Source organism: Perca flavescens, chromosome 23 (assembly GCF_004354835.1).
Source record: "Perca flavescens isolate YP-PL-M2 chromosome 23, PFLA_1.0, whole genome shotgun sequence".
Lineage (NCBI taxonomy): Eukaryota > Metazoa > Chordata > Actinopteri > Perciformes > Percidae > Perca > Perca flavescens.
The window spans coordinates 23,168,553-23,195,072 of NC_041353.1; the positions used below are offsets into that span (position 1 = coordinate 23,168,553).

Here is a 26,520-nt window from a genome sequence, read left to right on the forward strand (position 1 = left end):
CTCTCTCTACCTCTCTGCCTCTCTCTCTCTCTACCTCTCTGTCTCTCTACCTCTCTCTCTCTACCTACCTATCTCTACCGCTCTCTCTATCCCTCTCTCTCTCTCTACCTCTCTCTCTACCTCTCTCTCTCTACCTCTCTCTCTCTACCTACCTATCTCTACCGCTCTCTCTATCCCTCTCTCTCTCTCTACCTCTCTCTCTACCTCTCTCTATCCCTATCTCTCTCTCTACCTCTCTCTCTATCTCTCTCTCTACCTCTCTCTCTCTCTTTCTCTCCAATTCAAAGAGGCTTTATTAGCATGACCATGTTGACACGCAGTATTGTTAATTAGCACACAGTACAACAGGGACACATTGACATTAGCAATCATTTTTACAGTAGGATGCCGACAATACAACATTATGGTAACATTCATGCAAAAGCAACAGTTGTGTTTTTTTTTGGTGTTACCATAATTCCATTCAGTTTAATTCCAGGGGCTTTATTGGTATGGAAGGTTCAATAACTATGTTGCCAAAACATCAGCCAAAACACAATAATACATCATATATCGTTATATGTACATCAACACGTATGGCAAATATAAATATCTCTCTCTCTCTCTCTCTCTGCCTCCCACAGTGGCTTGATGCTGTATTATGGTCAGTCAAAAGCAGGGGCGTAGCCCTCATTTCAGAAGTGGGTGGGGGGGCTACAAATCCAGCTTAATGATTAGCTGAATAAACACTTTTGTATTTGGATCGTTTCCAGTTTTCTAAAACGTCAGGATTTTTCTGCATCGAGCACTTTTGCTTTTAATACTTGAAGTACATTTTTTCCTGCTGATACTTACACACTTTTACTTAAGTCACATTAGTAATGCAGGGCTTTGACTTGTTACAGTGTACTTTTTTTTGACAGTGTGGTATCAGTACTTTGACTTTAAGTAAAAAGGATCTGAATACTTCTTCCACTGCTGCTGCTGCTCGCCCTTATCATGAGGAACCAGGATCAGAGCCACTCTGCTCCAATCCCACAGCTCTGGACTCACCGCTGCCGGGACATTTTGAATAACAAAGGAAGCAGTTAGACAATATGTGTGTGTGTGTGTGTGTGTGTGTGTGTGTGTGTGTGTGTGTGTGTGTGTGTGTGTGTGTGTGTGTCCCCCCCCCCCACCCCCTGGATTTGATTCATTCCTAAAAATGGTCTATGACCCAAGGACGCGGGGTGAAGTCACGTCGGCACTGGTGTCGTTTGATCACGGGAAAGGAGTGTTTAGATCCACGGAGTCAGCGGGTCTTCACGTCAGCTTGTCCATTTTTACACACGCACACACACACACACACACACACACACACACACACACACACACACACACACATACAGGGCTAAATAAAGTGTGACATGTGGCTTCAAACCTTAAACCTTGTAACTGCGGTCACAATATGAAGACTTGTTAAACTGCTGTGAGACTTCTCTCCCTACTAGACATCGTTCGGATGACGCTGAAATCGTATGAAGAAGAAGAGAAGTAGCTGTCTTCCAGCGTAGATGCGTATTGCTTTCACGTGTGAGGATGTGGACTTGAGACTAGATTTAAGACAGTCTGACATGTTGTCTTAAATCTGTTATCTGTTCTGCCCAGGGACTACGAAAAAGCCAAATAGCAACGCTTAATAAAGCCCTCCCAGTCGGGTCTTTTCTTTTGCTGGGACTTTCAAATGATGAATATGAATTCATTCCTTTCCCCATTCGCCCACAATGACAGTTTCAATTTACTCCAGAAACAGGCCCATTGGTCCAGCTGGCGTTGTGTTTCCCTTTTGGATTAAGCTCAAGGCAGTTTGGCCAGACTGTTGTCCCTGCTGGAGCCAAAGAGTTGACTCAGTCGCTTGTAGCTATGACGACGGATATTCACAAACGTCCCAGGAATTGCTTTGAGGGCACTTCTACTATGCCTCCATTCACTTAGCTCCAAAAATCTGCCTTTGGCCGACTGGTCACTACTCGATTGAATCCACATCCTTCTCTGAATGCAAAAATGCAAAAAAAAGACTTGATGTGATTACCTAACTGCTATTGTGCCTTCGGGGACGTGGTGCGAGCGCCGATGGCTGCTTGATGGGAAGTCTGGGAAACAAATATAGGAGAGATACCATCAGGGGTGTGGAGGTTTTCCTGGGTGTTTCCTGCCACTGGAACATTTAGGAGTCATTAATAACAAGCTTTAGAGAGCCAGCTTCAAAGACATCTGGAGTCACGCTCCGACTGCAGATCTCCAAAACTTACACTAAGTGATCTCAGGATGGCTGTGTAATTGTGTGTGTATTGGGGTGTGTGTGTGTGTGTGTGTGTGCGCGCGCATTAGGGTCATTCATGCTAGTGCCATTTATGAGTGCGTACTACGGCTGAACCATTCAGTGAAAAAAAATCTAATTGCAATTTTTCTGAAAAGGCTTTAATGGGAGTGATGTATTCAATGGATGAAGAAGGAGGATATGTGTATGTGTGTACATTGGCCGCACATTTAGGCTGTACTGTGTGTGTATGTATATATATATATATATATATATATATATATATATATATATTATTTATATACACAGTACAGGGATACAGAGAATGAGAAACTTTTGGCCTGTACTGTGTGTGTGTATATGTATATATATATATATATATATATATATATATATATATATATATATATATATATATATATATATATATATATATATATATATATATATATATATATATATATATGTATGTATGTATGTGTGTGTGTGTGTGTGTGTGTGTGTGTGTGTGTGTATATATATATATAACATGTCTGAAAATATGCATTAACAGGATTCCAATCTCGAGGGTGAAAGTCCTGAATAGTTTGACCCATCCACCACCCCAGCTAACCTCCTTAGGCGGATTTTCGGCATTTCATACTTCTCACTACCGTAGTCGTGCTGTGACCACGACATATGCTTCCCATTTAAATTAGTTTACATTTTCGTGCTGGCCAACACGAATCAATAGATTACATAACGTGACCATTTCACGAACTTCCATGAGACTGGGACTGATTTTCCGGGGGGATGAATGGGATATGCCCGTTTCTGGTCTACATATCCCTGCCTCTTCTGAATTATTTTTATCCCCGGTGGGGACAAAATGTATCCCCCCTCCTCACAGTGATCAATGGTACTTCACCAATAGACCAGTATATACCTAAATTAGATGTATGTTAAACTAAAGAGCTGTAACGTGAACAGGTAGTGCCATAGAACAATAAAATCCGAACGGCAGTTCTTTTTGCATTTCGCTGCGTCCAGGCCTTAATGCCGTCCAAGGCGATTGTGATAGGTTTAAAGAAATGCTAACAATCCAGAGCTTTTTCTTCTCCTATCCAGGAGTCTATGTGTGGAGGGGTCAGACCTTCCTCCGCAGCGCCGTGGAGTTACAGTAGGTCTGGTAATAGGAGATTACTCTTTGCACTCCTGTGGCTGGGGCGAGGTGAAGCAGTTATGTCAGTTGTGTTTGCACTCGCACGCGCAGATTAGCGCTGATGAACACACCGAGTGTGCCTGCCTGCATGCATGACTGCCAGCAGCCATCCTAACTCCTGCAGCTGGTCAGAGGAATGTCATGTTAGCTTTAGTGCTTCCAGAGTGGTTTGATCCGAGAGCTCCTCATGGATTTCACCCTCCGTTACCTCTGTGATGCACCTCATCAGGTCAGCTGGGTCCAGGATCAGTGAGAAAATGACAGACGGAGGGAGAAATGGAGGGAGGGATGGAGGGAAGGATGTGTCATAGAGCTTCCCGACTGTGACTGACTTTGTTTCTCTTGGTCATTGGTCTGCTGTCAGTGGGGACTCACAAGCAGGAAGGATATTCTTTGTCCACTTTGATGTTCACTTTTGCCACTCATATATATATACAGTATATATATATATATATATATATATATATATATATATATATATATATATAGACTGATGATCCCAACTTCTTTGTGTTTGAGACTGCTCGTTGGCTTTTGCCACTGCATGTTGTACGCATGCTTAGTATTTGAAGGCCAACACCAGTGTTGATATTTTTTCTGCCAATATTCAGCAAATGTCTTAATTTAAATTTCAACACTTTTATCCCAAAAAGTAAATGCTATTCATTTTTTTCTGTGTATGTAATGACCTGGCCTGGATTATGGATTATTTAACACCAATCAGTTTCTCCAACAGCCTGTGCTTGATTATGGAAGGTCTGGGCATCACTCTGTTTTAACAGAGAAAATGGTTGTATGCATCATGTAAACACACTGAGAGAAACTGTATAAATTAGGCAAATCCATATGCAGTTTTGTTTGCGTTCACATTTTGCGCGAGTTCTGTGGCATCTGGTCGCCCAAGTAACATAGTTTCGTAAGTGGTTAAGTAACATACCATGTAAGTACATTGTCTCCGGGTTTGATGCCCACCTCTCTGTGCCTTTAATGTCTGTATCACATTTAATTTGGAATTGAAGACTGGCAAAAAATAGTGGAGCATTTATAAGCTGAAGAGCCAGATATTTCCCTTAGGAGTTGGTAGAGACCAAAACAGAGCTAAAAGAGAGCAGGTGGACACAAACACGACTACATAATCAAAGATCCTGTTGCTCCGTGACTACTAAATTTGTAAGTAGGCAAGTGTTTGCTAATAAGTTCCTCATCTAAAAGGTGATGGTTTATTGTGTGTCCAGCTTGTTTTCCAAAAAAATTGTCATAAAATGCCTTTTACTCCAGCAGGTGGCATTCCCAAAATCCACTGTCCTGTAGTCCCATCAGTAAACTGTAAATCCCTTTGTTAACAAGTAATGGAGGAAACTAGCTAGCCAGAGCAAATTCATGTGAGAAGTAATCAGGATATTTGGGATTCAAAACAATAGTGGGGAAAATTGTGAAGCTAAACATGAGGCTCATTGCTAACTTTGTGAAATGCAACTGCTTTACAGTACTGTACAATTTAGCTCAAGTGAGACAGCAGAGTTTATATGACAACTTCTACCTCAGCCAAGAATAATGTTTTTATTTATTTGAGCTCTTCTTCAAATTCCTGGCATTTCCACTCAACTTTATTGTACACAAATTAAAAATACCTTGTGTCTAAACACCCAAGTCTTCATTTTTCCCTAAATGGTTATTTCCTTTCAGGGTGGAAAAACTTCCAAAACAGATCCTCATTTGACACTAGAATTTTCCATTGATACCAAAACTCGTGAAATTCCAGATTGGCTACATTACTGATGTTAAATGAAGAAATAAAACTAAATATAAACCAAGAAAATAGGGAGGACTCTCCATCCTGGCTGCTGCTGCCGTGGTCCTGCTCAACGCCCTGCTACGCCCTGCGCTGCTACAACTAGTATTTCTAGTCACAGTTCCATCTGTATTGTTACTATAATTTGCCATGGTGCATCATGCCAACTGCGATAATTATTATGATTTATATTTCTGTATATATCTGTATCAGTGTCTCTGTGTCGGCAGATGGCCGCCCACCAAGAGTCAGGGTCTGTCCGAGTTTCCTGCCTGTAAAAAGGAAGTTTTTCCTCGCCAATGTCGCACTAAATGGTCTTTGTAAACAATAGAGTGTGGCCTACGCCTACTCTATCTGTACAGGGTCCTGAGATCATTTCACTTGTGATATGACACCATGAATTAAATTGACCTGAACTGTCTGATTGTCTGACTTTTCACGCCAGCCCAGATTCGGTCACACTGATACGCATATGTGCGTGTGCTGTTAGAAAGCAAACGGCTGGCGCCGAGCCGAGCCGTGCCCTCTCATGTCCGGCGTTTGGAATTCCTCAGCCGTGAGCTCAGCTCCGTGCCGGTCGGCGCTCCCCTGGTTTTGTCCTATCTCTGAGCGCCGGGGGCAGCCATCGCTCCCTCCCTCGCCTCATTAGCTCACGACAATGAGGCGGGCATGCCAGGAATGTGAGAGCGCATTCTTCTTCGTACCCCCCCAAAAACTTCCCACCAGTAACCTCCTCAGCACCTTCTGAGTCTCCTTCAAACACTCACTACCCTACCTCCACACACTCCTCCAGACACTCCTCCACATCTGACATAGCATGCCCTTTACACATCTCCTCAGTGCTCCTGGCATTCTCTCCCAGACCAGATCACCGCTTTCTGAAAATTCTCTTGAGACCTGGTACCAATCATGCGGAGATAAGACATTATTTAGTGCATTATTTTTGTAGCCAGTCAGAGCAGATTTACTGCGGCTAACATCTGCGCGCATGGGTGCAAGTTTTCTTATCGTACAGATTTGACAGATAGTTGTGACACATAATGAACTCTCACTTTGTCATTTTTAGGATTTAGTAATGCTCTCTGAGTAATAGCTGCATGGGCATGTCACTCCTTTATCTTTCAGAGCATAAACAGGGGGGAATAATTAGGGAAAGGAAAGTAAAAACCAACAGAACCGCTGTGGAAAACAACACAAAAGGTGCAGCTACGGCATGTCTACCACTCTTACAGTACAAGTCTATCGATGCATGTTTACCACACTAATGCCAAAAGGCTCTTTTCTATGACACAGCAAATGCAAATTCATTTCTATTCTTTAAAAGTTTCCATTTTTATTTTCCTTTAACTAGCTTTGAGGATGGAAGAATCATGGTATTCCTCCCTTTGTGACTGTAACATAAGCCCCTTCACTGCAACCCTGGAATTATCTCGACATTACCAGGAGGAGTTTTGAGATGTGAGAATCAGTTGGATTACATTAGATTAGATTACATTTGAATGACCCCAAATTGGGAAATGTCAGTGCTACAGCAGCAAAATATCAGACACAGAGCCCACATCCAGAACATACAAGGAAAGAATGTACAAACGTGTATTCAAGTTGGGAATAAAAAAATGTACAACTACTTAAATAGTATTTATAAAGATGTAAACAAAACCTATGTTTGTGCAAGTTGCACTTAGTATTGGGATAAGTGCAACTTGCACAAACATAGGTTTGTTGGACCGGACTTTACCCTGCCAGCTCCATAGTGTTGATGATGCTTCTATCATGCGGCTGGCACAAAACTGGGAGAATACACACATGTGAGGGTGAAGAAGAAGGGTGATTTACACGAAGAAATTTGAGATTTGGGAACTTCTGTTGGTAAAGGGCAGACGCGGAAATGGTCAGACAACTTTAAGGAACGACAAAAGACTTGGTTGTTCATGACCAAATTAGGAAGAGGCTATGTAACGCAGCGTACCAGGGGTTGCAGTTGCCACGGGGTAGTCGCAACGATTGTAGAGTAGCTTTACTAATTTGAAAAAATAGAAATTATGATTTGATTAAAATATATCCACATTAAGTCAGGACTCAGGCCCAATGGTACCCCCGTACCAGCTACCTTGTGAGCTAACTGGGTGCCAAAACATAGTTCAGTTGTATTTAAAAATAACAATATCCACTTTTATATAATGAATAGTATTATACATTTGGAACATACATTGGGAATAAATGAAGGGGTACGTGGGGGTACCTCAGAACAAAAATGTTGGGAACCACTGATACACAGTATACTCTGTTGATAAACTGCATCAAGTGGTTTCAATGTAAAGGAAGCCGCATGCATATAAATGATATTCCCTATATAATCTAAAGATGATAGAAACGTAGCTTGAACTATCTGTTTCCTACAACTTTGGGTGAGGCATGATTTATTTCCATCACAATGCTAATTTTGGTTTTAATTTCTTAACAGGTTCAGTTACTGTATGTGTGGTTTCAAATACAGTTTATCATCCACTGGTGATGGCTCTTTAAGTTATCACAGTAGACACATTTCTTGTGAAAATCACTTTGTTTTGCATGGGTTTAAAAGTCAATTTAAGATTAAAAAGAGCTCTTTGGATTACACAAAAATCGGATTGTGAATTCTGACCGTGAGTTTGTACTGACCGGCCCACCAGAGGGATACTTTCAGGCAGTTATTTACATAAACTGAATACATTTCCAACTAAAAATCCACCTCCGTTACCTTGGCTCTGGACAGATCAGGACAAATCAGGGCTAATAACTTGCTATGCACTCCTAGTGCACTCAAAAATGTTCCAATCTGTCAAAATATGTATAAACACCATTCATCCAGCTTGTTGTTGTGAACACAGAACCTGTCCTATGTGCATGTTCCTCTCTCTGCAGCTCCGTACTTAAGGAATAATTTGCATATTTGCATGATGTTTAGATGCGGGGATGAGTGACACCTAATTGGGTAATGGCTGAAGTGAGAATGTCAAATCTTTCATTGGGAAAATGGTCTTCGCTGTTTGCTCAGCACAGCATGATGTGCAGTGCAGGGGAGGAGGCCTGACAGTGATGTAGTAATGATAGCACGCAGAGCACTCCACCGCTTGTTATCAGAAGCCTGGTACCAAGTGGAGCTGCATCTGGAGCCGTAATACAGGATATGTGTGTGTGTGTGTGTTTCTGAAAGAGATTTTTTGGAAAAACATTCAATGTCAGGAGGTTCTGCTCTGAGCCAATGCCTCTTTCCTCTGCTCTGACTGTGAAAAACCTTTGTTGTTAACCCTCCTTCCTTCAGTTCACACTGCCGCGCAATCGCCATTCCCTTTCAGAATGCATGGAGAGGCAAGGGGTCAAAGGTTAAAAGGAAGGAGGTGACGTGGAAGGGTGGAGGATGGTGTGTGTGTGTGTGTGTGTTTGTGTGTGTGTGTGTGTCTGTGTGCACCTTAGAGGAACATTCTCCAGACACTATGAGGGGCAGCTATCAGGGCCCGAGGAGCCTCGGAGGAATCGGTGACAGCAGGGGTCGAGCTGACAGACAGATACCTCTATCTGCCCGTGATAGGACAGGACACGCAGAGCACGAGACTTATCTGGAGGTGCTACTATGTGGCTACGTCTCTGACTGACACCGCAAACTGTCGGCCAGATCCACAGCAGACACCCACTGTCCGCTGCTCCCTGGTGAACAAGGCTCTGTGTTTTTTTTTATGAGAGGAAATCTCTCGAGGTCATTTCCAAACTCACCTTCTCTCTGGCAAACATCAGCAACAATGAGTCACTGATAGATATGTCCAACGAACAGGTGCACTGATGTCAAAGCTCTGCGTTTTCCCTCCTTTATGGGCGAGGAATGTTCTTTCCTTGCGGTGTAACATCTCTTCAGTCTGGCTCTTCCTATCATTTTGCATGCATTCCCTGTATTTATAGCTGTATGCACCACATTGACTGCGGTTGGTAGGACGGAGTTCGGGGTGCAGTGGCAGATCTAGAAAATGTTACATGGGGTGGCAAAGGGGGGGGGACAAGAGGTCTTGGCAGGGTGGCATGGGTAGACGCTACATGGTAATCCTTATATGTGAATGGCTTTAACAAAACAAACACAAAAATACTTATTATTGTTTAATCATGCCCTGACATACGGAGCCCCGGAGGTGACGTGTACGAACATGTACTGGGGCCAAACACTTTTGTGAGATCTCCAGTTTGTGACATGGAGGAAAAAAAAGAAAAAAAAGATGAGAAAAAAAAAAACATGTACTGGAGGCAAACACTAAACTCGAGATCTCGACTTTCCAACAAATAATAAGGATAACCTGCAGTAATTGACATCAACAGTCAAGGACAATGTTCATAATAACACAAAATAACACTGTATGGCACCGCTAGTCAAAGGTGACGCCAAATCCTCCAGCATGTGCATGGAGTGACTACACTACATTAGGCTGCGGGTCCACTTACCTTGCGTGTGTGTGTGTGTGTGTGTGTGTGTGTGTGTGTGTGTGTGTGTGTGGCTTAGTAGCTAGTTAGCACCAGCTAACCTTAGTAACCTTAGTCTATATGATGGAATGAATTCCATCATATATTCTAAAGGCATCTTTGCTGTCAACATGTGTTTGCTGTCCAAGTGTAGATGTTACAAGAGTATCATGTAGTCTCCGCAACCTGTTCTCACTCATAAAATACGGACGTTTGGACAATGGCTGTCAGCGTCTGAACCGCCCCGTTATTCCCGCGTGTCACGGAAGCGTAAGCCCACTCACGACCTTTACCTTAACATAACTGGAAACGTAAGCCCACCCACGACCTTTTCCTTAACCTAACTGCGTCGAAATGGACGCCAATAGTCCCGACCAAGCGCATTTAGCTAAAGCGCGTTATATAATAACCAGGCCAAAGGCACCTGAGAAGGCGTCCGTATTTTACGAGATGGGAATGAGAACCTGTTGGTCTCCGGTTGAACATCAGCGACTTTCCCTCTTTGGCGTTTGGTTTAGTGCAGTGCCATTGAAATCATAGAGGACGCTGGCTTCGCCTCGTCATCATGGCTCCACCCTTTCGTTCACAAAATCGTCTTGTCCGGTTTAAGAAAAGCCAAGATGGCGACAGCCAAATTGCCAAACTCAAGGCTTCAAAAACGGTGGTCCACAAACCAGTGTGTGACTATACAGTCCATGGCTCCAAAGGGGTAATCTTCTAACCTTGTCAATGTACTGAGCCCATGGTCTTTCCTCTAGCGCCACCCTCAGGACAAACATCGCACTATAAGAACCACAGAACAGCTAATTTCCTATCATCTTGTCCTGAGACTTTAAACTTTTATTTCGCTCAAAATGTGTAGTCTTTATAAATACAACCACAGTTCACTCTACAAGATTGTTTGCGGTTATTTATAGTGTCTTAAATACAACCAAGTGGGTGGGTGGGTGGGTGGATAAGGAGGATGAACAGACAAATGGGTAAAACTGTAGGAGGAAGAGGAAAGGGAGGAGGCTGGTTTGTGAGCATGGGTCTTTGTTGGCCCGTAGCTGCTCAGACAGAAAGAGTGATGTGCTGTCCAGTTTATTGTGAGACTGTGCGTCTGTTGTCTGTCGGTCGAGGGATGTAGGACACCGAGGTGTGCTGTGTATTCACAGAGTGTGGGGGGGGCTCAGGAAACGGCAGAAACAGGAGCTTCCCGGGGAAAAAAGGCGAGGGGCGATCGCCCGCCGCTCTATAGGAGGAAATGAACCACGTGGGCGTGGGCCTGACGGAGACTATTTCCAGCCCAGGGGCCCTTAGGTGGGGCCACCCACAGGAAATATGACATTTACATTACATGCACATTGAGGTATTTAGCTTATCAAGAATGACTGAGTACAATAGTGTCAGAAATTGACTAAGATCAGAAGGAACGAAGGAGTGAATAACAATTTTCTGTTACTCCAAAATGGTATTTAAAGTGACTATATGCAACTTTTAAATGTTTCTGAAACTGTGTAATTTTTCATCTGATTATCATAAATGACCTGTAACAGCAAAGGAGACTAACAGTGTATTTTTATATAGTATTTATTAATGCTTTTGCCTGGATCCGATATTTCCCGCAAAGTCACAAAATGAGGTGTGGTGATGGTGCAGTGGATATGACACGTGCCTTTGGTTTGGGGGATCTGGGTTCAATTCCCACTGTGATACATCAACCAATGTGTCCCTGAGCAAGACACTTAATGCCTAGTTGCTCCAGTGTGACCTCTGACATATATAGCAATTGTAAGTCGCTTTGGATAAAAGACATGTAATCTAAATTGCAGACATTTGGATTTTGCTGTAACAGCGCAAAAGCCTGTTATTTGTATCCAGCCAGGTAAAAGGTAGCAGGACATTTCTTTATATAGCCCTTAATTTTATTTGAATTGTATTGTAGAAGTTATCTGCTGTAGTTATGGCTGACACTGGGGCAGGACCATCACAGAAAAAAAACGGGGGGAATTAAACAAAGAGCAACTAAAAGCTAAAAGGGAAAATGACAGACGACTGGCAAAAACCTGAGTCAATCTCAGTCCGGATTTCAACAGATGGAGACAATTAGGGGATTGTAAATGATTCATAAAATAACTTTACAACGCTAGACGTGGCTTTAGATCACTAGGTGACATAAATCTATGTCCCCCTTCCATTTAGCGCCCTGTTTTTATTTCTTTTCAGTAGTTAGGACAGTCATCATAGAGAAAATCTCCAAACATACCCCAAGCTGTACTTGCTGTCCTGATTTCCTGGTTTCCAGATCATTAACCTAAAATCACCTTTTGAAAGTTAATGGTTCATACCTGCCTCACATAAAGCTCTTGGAAAATCAGACCGTTTGTATCAGCCAATTTGGCCAGACGCAGAAAAAAAGACACATTCCGTCTGAAATTATCGTAACCATAATCAAATCAAATAAAGATGTTATGGTTTGTTTGGCAGTGGGTATGTGAGAAAAAAAGAATTTTTGTCTGGCCTGTATCTCAAATTAAAGGTTTTACAGAATGTTTGAGCACAGATACAACTTTACAGGGCCTGGCAGAAGCTGAACATCAGCTCTCTCATCAAAACGGCACAGCAGAGCAGAGGCTGTACTTCCTGCACCAGCTGAAGAAATCCCACCAAGTCAATGATGGTGTAGAAGAAAATAATACTGAGTGAATTTTCATCCAGAGAGAAAAGGTCCGACCCATCATTGTGATCTTTGACATCAAAGACATCAGCGTTTCGGCCTCAGAGCCTGTGGAGTCCTTTGCAGCAGTACCTTTGAAAGGTGAATTGCATCATAAATGGACTGCATTCATATTATCAGGGTGCGATTTGTGAAGAAAGCAGAGAGGGGGACACAAATGATGGACATTTGGTGGAAAGTTAAACGTACAGTATTCTTCAGTTAGTTGCAAAAGCCTATAGTCCAAGTGCAGGGGTTAGGTTGTATTATTATGCATTGGTCTTTATGGTACCCAAAGAAATAAAGACAAAATAAAAACTTAAACAACACTTTTACTGTTCCAATGCGTGTGGCGTCTACAACCTGCATGGGTTTCCATATCTAATAAGTTTGTTCAAAAGTAATATTGATGTTGATGACTTTGTTTCTGTGAATTACAACCTGAAACGCTGTATCATTTATTCTGGGCCTACTGAAAAAGTCTGGAGGGACATGTAGATCTTCACAGTTAATTATATGGATGATGTTAATAGTGTAGCTTATATTTGGTTTATTAGATATAGAAAATAACACTTGCCTCAATTCTTTCTATGGCAAAATTGTATGTTAACAAATTTAAATTTACAATCAAAGACAGTCTTGGTCAAAACCATTCAAATGTGCAATACCTGCCTCATCTGGATAAAAATTGACCCTCTGTTATGTTATGTGTCATTATTTTATTGTGGTTGTTTTTTAGGCATTTTTTATTTTTATAAATTATCTTTTTCTCGCGCTTTATTTATTTTTATATCTTGCTGTTTTCTAGTTTCATCGCTTGATGGCACTATTGCCTTATGTGTATTTGCCAATGGATTTCAATAGTTTATTTAAGAAAACTACAATCCCACGATGCATTGCGTGTTGCGTTGCCAGGATACAGCAGCACCTAGTTGCCAGCTCCATGGTTGCTAGCTGCTAACAGGCATTGACGCAGATAAAGGCGTTCAGAGTGAACTCAGACAGTTAGAGAGATATTTCAAACAAACAAGGAGAGTCACTTTATCGTTGTAGGCGCTTGTATCCGTTCAAGCGTGCGTTTGTTGTCTCGGACGGTTTAAAACCTCCGGTGGTGTGATTCGTTGTTAGATGCTAGCTGGGTGGCCAATGCTAGTCGGTCATAAAACCTGTAGCAGCAGTTAAACGGTTCACTCAGTCTTAAGTGCATCTAACGGGTAGACACATTTCTGGAACCTTAGCTAGCTAGTTGGTTTCACCCGGTAATCCGTTAGCGTCCTATGGAGCGGGCTGGCCGGGGGAAAGACACCCGACTGCTGAAGAACCAGCCGTACGACGAGAGCCTGGAGGTGAATGACCCTGATGAGGAGGCGAGCGTCTACAGCCCGATTCCCCTCAGCCAGCGTCAGGTAACATCCACCGGCCATCACCGGTAACGTCCACGGCTTCACTGCCTGGCTCCAGGGCATTCAGGCAGGCTCACCGCCCGCCCTGGTGTGTGTGTCTGAGTGTGCGTGTGTAGACCCAGGATATAGCTTTTGTTTGTGTGTGTGTGTGTGTGTGTGGGTGTGGGTGTGGGTGTGGAGGATATACTTTGTGTGTGTCTGCGTGTGCATGTGTAGACTCAGGATATACTTTGTGTGTGTGTGTGTGTGTGTGTGTGTGTGTGTGGAGGATATTCTGTGTGTGTGTCTCCGTGTGCGTGTGCGTGTGCGGAACCAGGACATACTTTGTGTAGAGGAGGATATTCTGTGTGTGTGTGTTTGGAGAATATACTTTGTGTGTGTGTGCGCAAGTGTGGACCCAGGATATACCTTTTGTTTCTGTTCGTGTAGAGGAGAATGTGTGTGTGTGTGAGCATGTGTAGACCCAGGATATACCTTTTGTTTCAGTGTGTGTGTGTGTGTGTGTTCGTGTATGGAGGTTATACTTTGTGTGTGTCTCTGTGTGCGTGTGTAATGTGTAGACCCATGATATACTTTGTGTTTCTGTGTGTGTGTGTGTGACGGAGGATATACTTTACTTAACTTAAAAAGATATATTGTGCAGACCTAGTTCCGAGGCAACCGTAGCAAAGCGGTGCACACACCGTTTTGAGATTGAACGTGCCCCAGATGAAGACGATTCTTGTCTTTTCAGCCAGAGTCCAGGAGGAGCAGGAAAGGGCGTGGCCTGATGTCGGCCAACAGTGACGAGTTTACTGAGGACCTCAAGCAAAAGAGGCCCAACAAGCCCGCCGGCGGCCTGCCTGGCGTCAGTCCGAACGGAGAGGAGGAGGAGGAGGACGACGAGGAGGAGGAGGAAGAGGAAGAGGAGGACTCCGATGAAGATGACTCAGACGATGACGACGAGCTGGGCGAGGCCCCCGAGGGCGCGTACAACCCCGCCGACTACGCCAACCTGCCCGTCAGCACCGAGATCAAAGAGCTGTTCCAGTATATCACACGGTAAACAGAAACGCACAGCTGGAGGAAAACATGATCAGTGTTTTCCCTAGCTCTGTGGAAGACTTAGGTGGGCGTATTTTGCAGGGGGGGGTCTCAAGAACATTTTTTTTTCAACAACAAAAAATAATACAATTCAGATACAATACATTTTGTCTCTCCGTGTGATTTTGTCACTTTGTGTGATTTTGTCACTTTGTGTGATTTTGTCACTTTGTGTGATTTTCCATCTTTTTGTAATGGTGTTGTGTCTCTTTTTGGTCATTTGTGTGACAAAAGACTTCTCTGGGAGAAACCATAAACATCCAAATAAAAAGACTGTTGTCTCCCCTCAGCTACAGCCCTCAGCCCATCGAGCTGGAGCACAGCCTGAAGCCCTTCATCCCAGAATTCATCCCAGCTGTCGGTGACATCGATGCCTTCCTGAAGGTACCAACGCAAACTGTGTGCTTGTTCACTAGGGCTGCAGAAGCAGCCTGTTTGAGTCTCATTGTTGTTGGTGCATTTTTCATTTGATGTTTTTCTGATCATTTGTGCTGCCTGCGCGTTTTCGTGTCCCGGTTGTCCGTCTCGGTGGGTTGTCCGTAAATCATCCGATAACATCACTGAGAGACACAACGTTGCTGAATCTGAAGATTCTTCTTATTAACTGCAGCGGGATGGACCCACCAGTCAACTTCTGAGCAAGATATATTATTGTCTGCTGGAGGAAACTGTTGGACCTATTAGGAGCTGCAGTGCGTGCGATTCGGGCAACTCGTAATAAGACAAAAAAAATACAAATTGGAATAATAATACAAAAATGAATTTGTCCATCCTTCACATTATCTTTTGAGTTTTTATTCCTCACAATTCTAGCTTTCAAATGTTACTTTCTTTTTTAGTTTTAGTCTCTTTTTCATTGTGAAATACCCATTGTATTACACCTGACCAAGTTCTACTGGTAGTAGTCCTGAAAATGACCAAAAACGCTTGTCTTTTACTGCTCAATATGTTGTAGTTTTACAAACAAGAAAGTGAACAAGCTTAAGCGTGACAGACATTTTGCATCTACCATGTCACGTTCTTCTCATCACAAGCTAGTGAGAGTACACATCTGACAACTTTCGTGTAGGCGACTTCAAAATAAAAGCACTTCCTGTGACGGTTAGACGTAAAACTGAATCACTGTTAAACGAATGAGGTTGTGTACCTCTTCACATATCAGCTGTAAGTCACGTACTGTAAATAATATAAACAATGAGTTTTAACCACACTATAATTTACTATTTCCTTTTAGACTGTTTTAAACTAAACAACACTAATTGCTTATTCAAGTGCTTTAAACAAACATTTCACAACACCCCCCTTCATCTTTGGGACCCCCGTGACCTGACTGTGTCCTCTGTGTGGCGTTCAGGTGCCGAGGCCGGACGGTAAAGCGGACGACCTGGGTATGCTGTGTCTGGACGAGCCCAGCGTGAAACAGTCGGACCCCACGGTGCTGTCGCTCTGGCTGTCAGAGGAGACCAAGCAGCACGGAGCCAGCGAGGTACTGATGGTCATCGCCAACTTGTAACACACACACACACACACACACTTAGTGTTTTCCCTATCTTTGTAGCAGACTTAAGTGTGCGTGTTCAGCGGGGGGTTTAGGCGTCCTCCCTCAAGAAAATTTTACGTTTTTCCATTAAAAAATAAATACAAAAATTGCAATTTCCCCATACATTTTGTGTTATTATCACCATATCTGTATCTAAAATGTTGGAAAAGCTAGAGCAGATAACAAATAAATAACAATTAAAAAGGTAAAAGACAAAACTTGCTAAAGAATAGGGGTGTTATAACGAATAACAGGAGGATTCTCCTCGATGCAGCGACAGACCATAATCGATTATTGCCTACTGATGTTGCTTATTGATTTTCTAGTCGCTGCTTTTTTTGTCTGCTGGGTTGAGACCCCGCTACATTCAGGAAGGGTCTTTTTCAAGAGCAGATACAATAAAAAGGGGAGTTGGTATCTGACTGCTGGAATTTGTTGATGACAGTATGCGTGTGCATCGTGATATTGATGCCAATTGTTGACAGGATAACCGTATTTGAATTGTGAGACCAGTGAAGATTCAATTCGATTTTATTTATAGTATCAAATCATAACAGAGTTATCTCGAGATACTTTACAGATAGAGTAGGTCTAGACCACACTCTATAATTTGTTTTGGTTGGGGGTGTGAAGGCGATAATATTCACACCACTAAGACTTTTTCAATTTAAAGAAAAAAATGCCATACATTTTGTGTCCCTTTTGTGGGTTTTTGCGTCTCTTTGTAGTGTAGTGTTGTGTCCCTTTTTTGGTCATTTCTGTTTTCTCTGGGGTTGTTTTGGTTCTCTGTATCATTTGGCGTCGGTTTGTGTCCCTTTGTGGTAGCTTTGTGTCTCTCTTTCACATCATTTTGGACAGTTATTATCACCGTATCTGTTGTCTGAAATGTTGGAAAAGCTAGAGCAGATAATCAATAAATAACAATAAAAAAGCTTAAGAAGTCCAACCACAATCATTAGGTCTAAGAAAAGTCCTTTAGTTGCATTTATTTGGCTTAGTGTGCTGCACCTAAACCTTACAATGGCAGGAATTTCATGCGCAGCAGTACCTCGAACGCCTCTTGGATCTGACCAACCTCTGACATTACACCCACAGGGTCCACAGACTTCACAACGGTTCCACAGGCGTCATGTGGCGTAGGCAACGTGTGTTTCCTTTAGGTAACCGTAGGCTGTAAAAAATAAAAATAAAATGGACATAGCATCCGAGACGTCAACCTTTTTGGTTTGTGGAGGTTTTGAAGCCTCAAGTTTGGCGATATAAGCCATCTTGGTTTTTTGCAACTGGATGTGCCGACTTACTTTTATACACTTATTTGCAAATCAAATCTACAAAACAAAATAAATGACCCCCACAGCAGGTAATCGGTAGTTTCTGAGGTGTATTCCCCTCTCAAAGGCATAAGCTCCTGTTGAAATAATTCTAATCAAAACACAACAGAGGGCTCGGCCCAGTTAACTTTAAAGTGGACCTATTATATAGCATTTTTTAGGTTCATACTTGTATTTTGGGTTTCTACTAGAACATGTTTACCGTACATGCTTTTAATGTTCAAAAACACTTTCTTTTTCTCATACTGCCCGTTGCTGCTCATTTATTCACCCTCTGTATGAGACGCTCTGTTTGGAGCGCCTGTCTCTTTAAGCTCCTCTTTTTTTTTTTTATAATTTATTATCTGTCTATATATATCTCTCTCTCTCTCTCTCTCTCCTCTCTCACTTCCAGTTGAAGAAGGTGACGAGTGTAGCCAGCCCCCAGTCCAACCCTCGGGCGGTGGACAGCTGGGTGGAGAGCATCAGCGCGCTGCACCGCTCCAAGCCCCCGGCCAGCGTGCAGTACAGCCGCGCCATGCCGGACATCGACAGCCTGATGCAGGAGTGGCCCGCCGAGCTGGAGGAGCTGCTGGGCCGCCTGCAGCTGCCGCCCGCCCGCCTCAACTGCAGCCTGGCCGAGTACACCGACGCCATCTGCGGCCTGCTGGACATCCCCGTTTACGGCAGCCGGATCCAGTCTCTGCACCTGCTGTTCAGCCTCTACCTGGAGTTCAGAGACTCGCAGCACTTCACGCGCAGAGCTTAGGAAGAGGCTGGAGGATCTACATCAGAGGGACACGCCTGGGGGGGGAGATGGAGGAAGAACTGAAAGCTGACATCCTGATTTTAAAGTCTGTATTCCGGCTGCTTTGCTTATGTTCCTCAAAGTGTCACAGACAGGGTTCAAAATTAACTTTTTCATCCACCAAATGGATAGATAGATTACTGTCTTTTTTTGGGCCGGTGAGTGAAGCAAATTTTCCAGCCCATTGCATATTTTAGCAGCATTTGGCTGGTAAACTGTGCTAATTTTGAGCCCTGGTCCCAGCAGTTGTTTATTGGTTCAGAAATTCTGGGATCATAAGTGAGACATTCTCAGTTTGTGTTCTGTTTTCCTTTTATACTGTCAAACTTTCAAATATATTATAACCTTATACAGCAGCTATGACGTCTAATTCCTTTGCACAATAGCTATCGCTCAGGTTAGACCAACGAACTGATAGCTAGAGCAACCGAGGGAAGTCGTCCATCACACAGAGCTGGTTTTAAGTCGTCACGGTATGAAGAAGAGAAAAAAAAAAGTGTTCTGGGATTGGCTCCCACAGACCGTTCCCCAACTCCTAAAATACCAACGCTTTGTCTGGGTCTGATATCCATGCACACATGCCCGGACCGGCTATTGACTAAGGACAGAGAAGCTTCTATTAGACACACAGCAGGAATGTGACTTCATTCTCTGCTCAGGACACCATTATACTCCACTATATCTTTAAATACATGGCAAATATACCAGCACATTTCACCTAGCAATCTCAATAATGAACAGAAACAAATTCAAGAAAAATGTGTGAAAAGTAATCTGGGGAAGTTTTTTTTTGCCCCATCGGTGCTCGGATGCTGGCCTACAGTATACTTCTAGTTCTTTAGCCACATTTTCATGATTGCGTGTTACTTACTAAAGGAAGAGTATGAAGGGGTTTTCAACATTGTGGTGATTAGTACTTTTGCTGCGCTCCATTTACCTTCCCTTTTAAGTCAGAGGTCAGAAGTGGGAATGACATCCCACCAAGTTGACTGCGTTCCTGTTGCAAGTCAGAAATAAAACGGGCTAGGGGGAATCTAGTTAGCAACATTGATAATCCATGTGCGGTCATTTGCGCACGCAAACGCCATGTCCCCAGATAGCAGATGGGACAAGTACTGTGTGTACCGCCCAGCACACAGGAAACATTGGATCTGCTATTGTAGCCCCGAGTTACAGTGGAGCTATATGCTATATTGATGGCTGTGGAATGGGTGGGAGAATATAGACCAGGGGTGTCAAACTCAGTTTCCCTAAGGGCCACACTGGAAAATGAGAATCACATCGAGGGCCAGACATGTAGAGATTGTGTTTTATTTAAGAGAAAAAGTCCAATATTTTGACTGTATTATTGCATGTATCATATACTGTGGTCTTCTCACTTACATTTTGGGCAAATAAGCGGCAAAAAAGTTGGAAAACGGCCCAAAAAAACCCATCAAAATTCTCTGAAAAGTGGCAAAAACATTGTAAAAAGCTCCAAAAACTTCAGAAAAGGTGGCAAAACATTGAGTAAAGCGTCAAACCCGTTAAAACAAAGTGCCTAAAGCATTGAAAAAAAGTGAACCTAATTTGAAATGCGGGCCGGATCAAAACCTGAGAGGGCCCGGATTTGGCCCTCGAGCCTTGAGTTTGACAAAGAAGGCCCTAGTCTGTAGGGACTCTCTGTACAGTCTGCCCTGTACAGTCTAAGGTCAGGAACATCTAGTCGACAGGAGCCGCTCTAATGAAATCATGACGTGAAATCATGAATATTGTATGTATGTGGTGGGTTCCTGCTCACATAGGCATTTTGGCTAATGAGAGGGTGGGACAAGCTAGCCAAGCAAGCGGTGACGAGGGGAAACATAGACACTAGTTATTAAATTATCAACAACAGAAGGAGAGAGCTTTGTGTGGAAGGAACGGCCCTGTGAACAACAACAAAAGTGGAAGGCAATTACATAACATCCAAAATAGTGTCGGTAACGTAAGGAGAGGAGGAGGAAATAGGAAAGAGGAGACAGTCATCACCAGACTGACAATTGGGCATACTTATTTGAATAGTACCCTTTTCATCATGGGGAAACATCCAACAGGGTTGTGTAATAGATACAGAACTTGTGCAACATGATGTAAATGAAGGAAATATATGGTAGAGAGAAAGATCATGATGGAGGGAATGAGAAGAGCAGGAAACCTACTGGAATAGGAGGAGGAGGTGAACAAGGCAGGAGTTAGCAGGATTAGGCAACTGTAGGTGAAATGGGTCACCAGTAGGTGGCGGTAGTGCACCGCAATGGATGCAAAACACCGTTAAAATACACAAGGAGAAGAAAAAGACTAAGGAAAAAGAAGGCGTCACGAAAGTTAGTGCCCAGGTAGACACAGAGACCGACTGGGACCACTACAAGAAAGGACATGGAGGAGGACACCCAGAACCCGGAGCAGCAGAGCAACAGCGTTCCCGAAAGACAAGCAACAGGGCCGTCCTCTGGTACCAACAATGTTCAGGTCAGTGTTCGAAAAAGAATCTCGAAGGTTCCGGCGTATCTGTTAGAGATTAAATGTGTACATTTTCTTTTGAGTTTTTATGTTTCCTGCTTTTTCATCTTGACTCAAACAAACTACTTGGCGCGCGGATATTTTGTTTTTTTTATTTATTTTCTTTTATATCATTCTTTATGTTGATTTGTAAGGTATTACGCTCCTAGGTTTTGTTTATATGCTCGACCCGAGGCAAAAGCTCTGTTTTTAAAATAAAAACTTTCGCGCGCGGAACAAACTGAGACGTAGAGGTTATTTTCCCCTCCAAATCATGTTTTTACAAATGTATCCGAAAATATACGATTATAGCCGAACTATCAAGATTCTCAATAACAGGAGTCCAAACTTTACAGTAAAAACTAAAACTCATTAAAGTCGCTTGAGAAATGTAAACATATAGTGCTTTTTATCTAGATAAAAAACGTGGTTTACTGGTCCAATATGGCGGCGACGTGGTCCGATTTTCTCCACCAACAGTACTAGCAGTTGCTTAATGTAAATTAATCTTAAACTGACTGGATTTAGTTCTCCACAGGGTTTCCGTGGGGTCTTAAAGTCTAGGCTAACATTTCAAAATCAAAATGTTTGGCCTTAAAAAGTCTTAAATTCGCTGAAGTATTGTCTTCTAGGTCTTAAATAATTTCAAACCGGTCTTCATTTTCCTATATCCATGCAACTCTGCCTCTAATGCTCTTTTGTTATTAATTCCGTGGTGTAGTTTTTTCTTTCGCCAGTCCAAATGACTACAAATGAGACCAACATGCAACTTATATTGCAGCCAATCAGCTTTCGTGTTATTGGCGCGAGTCTCTTCCTGATTGTACCACAGACATAAAACCAAAGGGGTAAGATTGCTCTGGTGCAGCAGGAAATGTATCCCTATGCAAACTTGACAGAAAATGTAATAGGTGTCAGAGCTGCAAAGATGAATCTATTAGTTGTCATTATCAAATTCATCGGCAGCTGTTTTGATAATCGATTAATCGCCAAGTCGTCGAGTCATTTTTATGAAGAAAAAATTCAAAAAGATTAAACAATTCTAGTTTCTTCTCTCCTCTGTAGTAAACTTAATATCTGAAGACATTTGAGGATGTCATCTTGGGCTTTTGGGAAACAATGATCGCCGTTTTTCATAATTAATCGATTAATCAAGAAAGTAATTGACCGATTAATAAAGTTTACGTTACCGTGCCTTGCACGCCGCAATACGGACAGACAGGTCTGATCTCCGGTTACGTGATTGTCCACCACAGGTTGGCGTTGGGTCGCTTTTCTCCAGAAGTTGAATCGGACTTACCTTTTTGCTGCAGGCATTCAAAATAAATGGAAAGACCTGCGTTTTTGCTAGAGATGGCCCGATACCATTTTTTGCTTCCCGATTCTGATACCTGAACTTGCGTATCGGCCAATCCCGAGTACCGATCAGATACCAGTGTCTCATATATTTTATTATGTTTTAACAGATGTATACTACTATCCCTGTATGGATGTCATATGATTTCTATCTTTGTTGTCTGTCTGGCTGAGGTTAAACTCTTTGTGAAACATGAACAAATACAAACAATGAATGCCGTAGAACTTTCTTTTATTCTCCAGTTTGACAGTCAGTTGTAACGGAAAAAGAACATAAATAAACTACTTAACTTAGATTTTCTTTAGGGCTTTATTACGTGGTATCGGATCGGTGAATAAACTCCAGTACTTCCCGATATGATACCAACCTTTTAGGCAGTATCGGAGCAGATACTGGTATCGGGCCATCTCTTAACGATAATTTAACACCATTACTCGTTGACTTCATTACTGAACTTAAAAAACAGTGGGAAAAGTGAAATAAATCTACAGTAAAAAAAAACAACACATACACCTGTGAAATTTGCCTTAATACTTTTCCTATTTATTTTTTCATTCAGAACAAGAGAAAATAAGAGTTTACTTGCCAAACGTAAGGAGCTAAATAATAGTTTTTCTCAATTATTCTGTTTTTTTGTCAGCTTTGGGAGCCAATACCATAATCACGATTTTAGATTTCGGGTAATTGCACAGCCCTACTTAAAATCGTGACTCGTATATGATTGTGAGTTGAGGATGTCCTCACATCCGTGGCTCTGAATGTTTTGTATAGCTCGCTCCACCGTGACATCCCACTAACTCTCTCTCTCTCTCTCTTTCTCCCTGTCGCTATAGAAACGTGGGGGACAAAAGGCACGTCCCAAGTCTCACCTGGGACTTGGGACTGGAGCGAGACCATACAGCTGCGACCACTGTGACAAAGTGTTCAAAAAGTCGAGTCAACTGAAAAACCACCAAAGCGTTCACACCAGGGACCAGCCGTACAAATGTGACCAGTGCGGAAAAGGTTTTGCGAGAGCGGGCTCCTTAAAAGTCCATTACGGCATACACACCGGAGCCAAACCGTATACCTGTGACCAATGTGGGGCAGCGTTCCTACACAAGTATCACTTCCAAACTCACCGGTACATTCACACCGGAGAGAAACACTACAACTGTGACCAATGTGAGAAAGTTTTCACCACCGGAGGTGACCTAAAGAACCATCAGCGCATTCACGCGGGCTATAAACCGCACAAGTGTGAGCACTGCGGGGCAGCTTTCACGAGGCGCGGGCCGCTGGTTCGCCACCTGCGCATCCACTCCGGAGAGAAACCGCACTGGTGCGACATCTGCGGGAGACTCTTCGCCCGGGGCTACACCTTAGACGTCCACCGACGCACTCACACCGGAGAGAGACCGTACGTGTGCAACTTCTGCGACAAGGATTTCATCACATCGGGGGCCCTGGCAACCCACCAACGGGTTCACACCGGAGATAAGCCGTACAGCTGCGACCAGTGTGAGAAAACGTTCAGCATTCGCGGTAACCTGGAAGTCCACCGCCGCATTCACACGGGAGAGAAGCTGTACTGGTGTGAAGAATGCGGGAAGAGCTTTGGTTCAGAGGGTACCCTTAAAAGCCACCAACGCAGTCACAATAAAAATACGAGAGCCCAAAACGACATTAGACATTATTGCTAAGGCCATATGGCGACCACTTTTTAAAAAGTTAGCGTTGAGCCCTTTTTGATCCACCTGGATTGTTACTTTCTAAGAAATGAATGAAAGTTGTAGTACTATGTTGTACTATTTTTTTTTTTTTTTTTTTTTAAATTGATTTTATTATCTTTTTTTTTTTATTGCTCTCAAAATTTGCATTTATTTCAGTAATCAAGATTTCCAAACTCCATAACTAGTACAAATAATAACTTCTACAATGGCTGATTGTTTTACCGTCCATTGATTGGAGTATTTCCTCGATGAAATTTTTTTTTCTGAGGAAATTGAATTGCTAAAGAAGGTTATGGGATGTGGTCAAAAGCTCCAAAAAGAGATTACGTGAGCATTACTTGTTGTTGTGAGAGTGATTTATTACAAATGTGTTCCCATTGCTTTTGTCTGCTTCATATATTTCCTATTTGGAATTTTTTTGGGAGTTCAACATTATACACAAAAAGGGGCCTTTTGTGTAATTTTACCTGGCTTTTTGTGCCCTTTATTTGAGAGGACAGGAAAGGGGGGAAGAGAGGGGAATGACATGCAGCAAAGGGCCACGGGTCGGTCTCGAACCTGGGCCGCCACGGTAAGGACTGACCCTTGGTACGTGGGGCGCCCCTCCTTTGTGTAATTTTAATTAAATAATCTTTATGTTACATTTTCTATTCACTTTTTATTTTCTATTACTGAATATGGTTTAAAAACTGAGAATTGGACTCATCATTTGTTATCTAACACTAGTATGAAATATTATTTGCATTATTGTAATGATTTTTACATGAATTGCAAACTTTGGAAAAAGCCTCAGTTAATCACAGAGATATGGTGGGATGTTATTTCTTTATTAATGATGATTAGATGGTCTGTGTATTGTTGACCGGCTTTGAATTGTATATGATATCATTTTTGTATGTCAATGCAATTCATGTTCATTATGTGATGTGTTGGCACCATTTCCTCACTCATCGTTTAACCGAATAATGCAGAATAAATTTGATTTTGACATCCGTATCTTTTGTTTTACTTTTACACTCTCAGGACACATTGAGATCCCATCTCAAAAAATTTAGATGTGTCTACATTAAAGAGCGCCTACTCAATGTATGCTAATCCATTCAAAGTATTCCTCATTTTACGCAACCGTCTCTAATGGGAACAACAATCTTTGACATTGGTTCAGTATAAGGCAAGACGGCTGCTGTCGGCAGCCAGCGAAACAAGCTACAATGTAAGTTAATAGGGCAAAAAAACACAAAGTGCTTCTTTTGCTGCTAACAGGCTCAGATTAATATTCTAAGTGTTATGGCAAGGATTTCTAAGGAGGTCGACCTTTCTGTTAAAGTGTGGCCTTGACCAACTGCCACTTTGCAAGATTCCTGATTGGCCCATCTGAGCCACTGGGGGACCATAGGCAGGCTGGGGGAACGCATATTAATGTTAAAAAACCTCAAGAGAAATGTTCATGCCATGGTACCTTCAAACATAACAACAAAATCATGTTCGCTAAAACCACCAGATTCCATGTAAAATATCATTAATTTTAGAAAAAGAATAGAAGAATAGAGTGTAAAATACTTTACACATAAAACCTATCTTATGACTTTTTCAACATACTATGGCTTTTTTATGATTTATTTCGACATACTATACTATGGCTTTTTTATGACTTTTTCAACATACTATGGCTTTGTTTGACATTCTATAATAATAACAAGGGAAAAGCACCCCATGCAGTTGAGGAACCAGCAACCTGTTGGATCCCAACCCAACTCCCTACTGACTGAGCTACTGCCAACACTCTTTACCTTTTGTTTTTTTCGATATTATGAAAATAACTATGGCGTTTTTTTACTCTACTGTTTTCGACATGCTATACTATGGCTTTTTTATTACTGTTTGACATCCTATGGTTTTCTCATCACTGTTTTCGACATGCTATACTATGGCTTTTTTATCACTTATTCAACATACTATACTATGGAGTTTTTAATCACTGTTTTCGATATACTATGGCTTTTTTATCACTGTTTTCGACATACTATTGTCACGTTCTGGACGGGGCAGGACACAAAAGCAGAACACAGGGCGAGTTCAATTATACAACTGTTTATTAGAAAATGGGTAATGTAGATGGTGTTCCGTCGTTGAGGTTATGGGAGTGAGAATGGGTAGGTTGTGGCTCAGCAGAAGTAGAAACGGCAGGCGAGAATAGTCGGGAACAGGCTGGGGGTCCAGAGACACGGAGGGCAAGGTAGAGGTCGGCACGAGGAGTCCAAACAGAAGATCCAGTTGAGGAGGGAACAAAAGCAGTGACCGGCGGTGGAGGGAGAACTGCGTCTGGGAGGCAG

At 42.5% G+C, this 26,520-nt stretch overlaps 2 protein-coding genes across 2 annotated transcripts; both read left to right on the plus strand.

The window, feature by feature from the left end:
- Nucleotides 1-13,352: 13,352 nt before the first annotated feature.
- Nucleotides 13,353-19,817, plus strand: ift46 (intraflagellar transport 46 homolog (Chlamydomonas)). The gene is made up of 5 exons (XM_028570807.1): nt 13,353-13,860; nt 14,591-14,898; nt 15,231-15,324; nt 16,295-16,426; nt 18,206-19,817. Exons 1-5 carry the CDS (start codon nt 13,732-13,734, stop codon nt 18,557-18,559), a joined length of 1,017 nt encoding a protein of 338 aa, XP_028426608.1. The 5' UTR covers nt 13,353-13,731; the 3' UTR covers nt 18,560-19,817.
- Nucleotides 19,818-20,416: 599 nt separating this feature from the next.
- On the plus strand, nt 20,417-24,701 carry LOC114550226 (zinc finger protein 239-like). The gene is made up of 2 exons (XM_028570859.1): nt 20,417-21,088; nt 23,309-24,701. The coding sequence occupies exons 1-2, from the start codon at nt 20,996-20,998 to the stop codon at nt 24,155-24,157; spliced, it is 942 nt and encodes a 313-aa protein (XP_028426660.1). The 5' UTR covers nt 20,417-20,995; the 3' UTR covers nt 24,158-24,701.
- The last annotated feature ends 1,819 nt before the right edge of the window (nt 24,702-26,520 follow it).